Source organism: Triticum aestivum, chromosome 5D (genome assembly GCF_018294505.1).
Source record: "Triticum aestivum cultivar Chinese Spring chromosome 5D, IWGSC CS RefSeq v2.1, whole genome shotgun sequence".
In the NCBI taxonomy this organism is placed as follows: domain Eukaryota; kingdom Viridiplantae; phylum Streptophyta; class Magnoliopsida; order Poales; family Poaceae; genus Triticum; species Triticum aestivum.
This window is the reverse complement of record NC_057808.1, coordinates 504,705,785-504,710,694: the sequence shown is the minus strand read 5'-3', so window position 1 is coordinate 504,710,694 and position 4,910 is coordinate 504,705,785. Positions and strand designations below refer to the sequence as shown.

General features: G+C 45.7%; 1 protein-coding gene across 1 annotated transcript; it reads left to right on the top strand.

Moving 5' to 3' along the window:
• The first annotated feature begins 3,042 nt into the window (after window positions 1-3,042).
• Window positions 3,043-4,482, top strand: LOC123121028 (uncharacterized). The gene is made up of 2 exons (XM_044540969.1): window positions 3,043-3,600; window positions 3,682-4,482. The coding sequence occupies exons 1-2, from the start codon at window positions 3,043-3,045 to the stop codon at window positions 4,480-4,482; spliced, it is 1,359 nt and encodes a 452-aa protein (XP_044396904.1).
• Window positions 4,483-4,910: the final 428 nt, after the last annotated feature.

Here is a 4,910-nt window from a genome sequence, read left to right as displayed (position 1 = left end):
GTCTTAATAGCAAAAACATCTGTATTAGCCGTGTCTATATCATCTTCCAAACTAGATCCCATATTGATATGTTTCGACGACTTTTTTGGCCAAAAGTTGCCATGATGTTACACTGAAGTTCCTGTAGTGTTTACACTAAAATTGCCATGATATGTTTCATTTTTTTCTCGATTTAAAGTTTCTATTTTATTCAACTATTTTTCACGGCAAATTTTATTAATTGACCATGGCAGTTATAACAATTAACCACGAGAAATTTAATTCATTGACCATGGCAATTTTTAGCAATTTATCGTGGCAAATTTAGTTTATAGATCATGGCAATTCTAGAATTTTGACCATAGAAACTATTTTTGTATGAACCATGCCAAATTTTAGTGCATGTATATGGCAAATTTAAGTAATTCACCGTGGCAATTTTATTTTCTGGTTCATGGCAAATTTGAGTCCATTTTTAAAGTAATTGACGACGGATTTCTTTAATTGTGAACCATGTCAAAATTATTGTATGGATGATGGCAAATTTTAGGAATTCACCATGACAAGCTTTGTTTTTGAAATTCTCTTTTTTATAACATGTCAAAATTTACTTTAAATATAGAAGAAAAAGTAGTTGAAATATATCATCGCAACTTCCGTGTAAACGCCATGGAAATTTATGTGCAACAGACATGGCCACTTTTAACCATAAAAAAGTCGTCAGTAACATATCAATATGGGATCTAGTTTCGTACATCTCGTCGCGACAGATTTTATGGTGAAACCGTTTTTAAATCAGATTTTTAATTTAACAGATAAAATATTTTAAAAACCGAAAATCCAAAAAATTCCCGCAGACATCATTAGTTTCGTCATTTGTTCTTGAATGCGGTAACGTGGTGCGATCTGTGGTGATGTGGCATTTGGCCCAACTTACTTCGTGCCACACGCGTGATACTTATCGGGGTTCGAAAAGAAAAGTTTTTTTTTTGAATAGTTAGGATGGCTTAAAAAACAATGTTGCTAAATCTCAGTCGACTGAGACTTGGTCATGTCTCTGTCAATGTTATATTCATTAGATCTTTCATAGAAATTTGTGTATTTTTTTAGTTTTTTTCTTACATTATATATATGTCACTTGATTATGACTTGGTTAAGTCTCAGTGAATTCAGACCTAGCCACACCGAAAAAAAGAACATGGTACGGCGAGAGGAAAGAAAGAGATTTGCTACACCTACGAGCAACTTTACGAGATTGAAGTTTTTTTTTTGACTGAACCTTGTCGGGGGGCGGGGAGCTCCTGCATTGCATTAAGAAGAAAAGAATTGTTAATAAGGTAAACTGGACCCAAAAATCATATATGGCACAGTAATCAAGGTAAACCGGGAAAACCACACACTACGGGATTGAAGTTACGTGGTGAGTTCCACGCAAAAAAAAGAAGAGAAAGAAGAGGTTACGGGGGTGAGTTGGAACTTGGAAGGAATGGTTGGAAAACTAGGGGAGGGAGGCCCCACCTTAAAAATTAGGGGGAGAGATTAGGGCATATACAATCGTTGATAAGATAGTCTTATCTTAAGTTTTGCATGTAATCTAGAGATGACAAAAAAAAGTTTACAATGGGTCATCTCTTAGTCTTATCTTCAATAACTAGCAATTCCTAAACGAAAATACTAACGCCCACACGTGTGGGCGTTTGTATCTCGCCCACACGTATGGATCAACGTCTGTTTGTGTTTGCATGAATCTTTGCATGTTTTGCCTGCCACGTAGGATTGAGCTGGTGTGTGGGCATTTATCCGGCCGCCCACACGTCCATTTCACCACGCGGAGAGGCTAGTGCGTGGGCGTTTAGCAGTTCGCCCACACGCCAGTTTTCACGCACGTGGAAGGGCTGGTGTGTGGGCGTTTATCAGTTCGCCCACACGCCCGTCTCCTGTCCCACGCCCAAAGCTGCCAGTTGCCATGTGTTTTGCAGGGTACATGGCAACTGCCCTAGCGTGGTTGTAAGCAGATGACAACTCTCTTTTACCCGAGTTGCCATGTGTTTTTGCAGGGTACATGGCAACTGCCCTAGCGTGCTTGTAAGCAGATGGCAACTCTCTCTATACCCGAACATGTTTTTTTGCCATGCCTTTTTTGTAGTGCTACATGGCAACTGCCTAGTGTTAGTAGGTGGCAACTCCTAAATTTTTCAAATCATGGCAACTGTAGTAGACCAGACCATACATGACAACAGCTGCAGTTGTCCAAAATTGGCATCCGACACTTGACCTGATATGACAACTGCAGTTGAGCAACCATGACAACTATAGTTGTCAGACATGGCAACTGTAGTTCAGCAACATGGCAACTGCAGGGAAACGAACATGGAAGAGGGTCCGGACCATGGCAATTGCGGGGACGCGTGGTGATTGTCATGCGGAGCGTGCGGGAACGTGAGTACGGGCGTGTGGGCGTTATCTATTTTGCTCACACGTAGACGTGTGAGAGGAACCGCGAGGCAAAAGACCGGGCGCGTGGGCATTATTTGTTTTGCCCACACGTAGACGTGTGGACTGGTTCCTTAGATACCACACGAAACGTGTGGCCAGACCCTTTAACGCCCACACGTGTGGGCGTTATCGGGACCCTTCTTAAAAACATGGTGAGACATATTGTGTTAAGAGATCATCTCTTGTCATCTCTTAAATAAGAGAAGACAAACATTTTCTTATGAGGTCTCTCTCCTCCACCTAATCATTTATCTTACGTGGCACTCCTAAGATAGCATCATTGTACATGCCCTTAACCTGATTCCTTATAAGTTCCTTTCCGTAGATGTTTACAAGTCTAGGATTTTTGTGAGAGAAATACCAGGATTCAAACTAGGAAAAGCAATGGAATACTGTACGTTATTTGTTTGCGTCCAAAAGCAATGTAATACGTACACCGGTGAACCCACGGAGATACGGGACCCCATCGGCTCGCAATGGCCCTGGCCGAGTGAGATGCATGGCTTGAGTCTGTTCCGGTCTATTAGGTCACCCACCAAAACCATAAGTCTAGGGTTAGGGATCGTCATGGCCACCGGAGACGCAGCAGAGTCGGTGGAGGAGACCGTCGCCTTCCCCGACTGGGTGGTGCTGGATCGCTACGGCCGCACCTACTGCCACGACGACCTAGACAGTGCTCGTGAGGCTGCCAATGAGAAGAAGACCGCCGTTGAATTCGTCACCGGCACCGGCCACCGCTGCTGCTTGTCCTTCACCCTCTCGGATCCTCCAAAGCTCTCTTACCTCGATATCCATTGGCCGCTGGAAGGCTCAGCCAAACCCGAGCCCCCGTACCGCTTTCCCGCCTATCCCTACCTCCGGGCAGCCGACGAGGACCTCGTCCTCTTCGAAATCTCCATGCCGAACCAGCCGTGCTTCGACGGCGACCCGTCAGATCTGTTTGTCTACACCGCCGCGGGTCCTTCCCCCTCGGTGCAGCAGCTCCCTCTGTACACTGAGCCCAGGGAATGGCCGTTCCTGAGGTCTAGAAAAAACACAGGCATCCTGCGGCTCGCCGGCGACCGATACATCGTTGCCGACCTCAGGGTCTACTGGGAAAAAAAGAAGGGCTCTGACAATTATTCCGTGCTTGCCGAACTCTGCGTCTTCAACTCCATGACTGAGAAGTGGGAGCTCTTCCTCGAGATGCCTGCCCCGCAGCCGTAGGACCAGGGCAATGGCGGCCTGTTCCCCGTCCTCTGGAAAACCAACGATGTGCTCGCTTTCGACGGCCGGTTCCTCTGCTGGGTCGACCACTTGAGCGGCGTCCTGCTGTGTGATTTCCCTGATGCAGACTCCCCGGTGCTCCACTTCGTGCCTTTCCCCGGAGGACAAGGTTACCCCGACGACCGACACATTGCAATGTGCCTCGCGAATTATTACCGAAGGGTGTCCATCAGCCAAGGCATAATGCGCTTCGTCGACATTGACCATGGCTATCACGAGAGAGTCCACGTTGGCTGGCGCCAGCGGCTCGAGAGAGGGCAAGGGCAGCAGCACCCTCCCCTGAACATCACCATCTGGACATTGAAAGTGATGGGGGCTGGTGGTGACCCCAGGTTCGAGTGGGAGGTGCATCGTGTGATCAACCTGGATTGTCTCTGGTCGCAACGTGGTTACCAAGCTCTCGGCATGCGTCCGTGTCTTCCCGAGTTCCCAGTCGTCCCCGCGGATGACCCGGATGCCCTGTGCTGCCTGTTGAGGGACGAGAAGCTACTTAGCAATCAACAGCTCCACGGACACTGTGATGCTGATGCCCGGACACAGTCGTGGATGATCATGGTTGACATGAACCATGCATATCTGCGGTCATGTACCGAATACATCAATCAACAGCCCTACGGTCGTCCTGATGAGTGCGTGAATGCAAAAGCCGTGAAAGTTCACGAAAACTTGTTTTCCAATACGCTCCTACTTCCAGCTGTCTTCTCCAAATACCTTGAAAGGCCAAAAGGTAAGCTCTCTTAATATTCAAATTCAATATCTCTTGAACTTACATATCGACGTAACATGGTTGCATTTGCTTAGCTTTCTGCCGGATATGGAAGTGCAACAGTACTGCTGTTTTTGCCTATTTATCTTACCTATGTCCCAAAATTTCTAATTTGCTGCCTTTTGAGGTTTCGGAGTGCCACTTGTTATAGGAATATTAATTAATTGATTCAAGCATTTAATATATTTGTTATGAATCTTCTTTTAGGCCGTTCAAGTGTTTTGAGTTTTAGCCGCTCCAGTTGTGTAGGTGCACTAACATTATGTTGTCCTCGAGAGTCTAGAATCCTCTATTTTTCCTTGTTGGATCTTTTGTTCTTTATGGGGTTGTCCACTATCTATACACATGTGGTAGTTCTTGATTCAGTATGCAGCCTTCTATTGCTACCAGTTTAGTGTGCTAT

Bases quoted from the DNA above. Each gene is read 5' to 3' on its own strand.
- LOC123121028 (XM_044540969.1), top strand. From the start codon at position 3,043: ATGGCCACCGGAGACGCAGCAGAGTCGGTGGAGGAGACCGTCGCCTTC. The intron at 3,601-3,681 runs GTGCTTGCCGAA...CCGCAGCCGTAG, and splicing joins AGGGCTCTGACAATTATTCC to GACCAGGGCAATGGCGGCCT.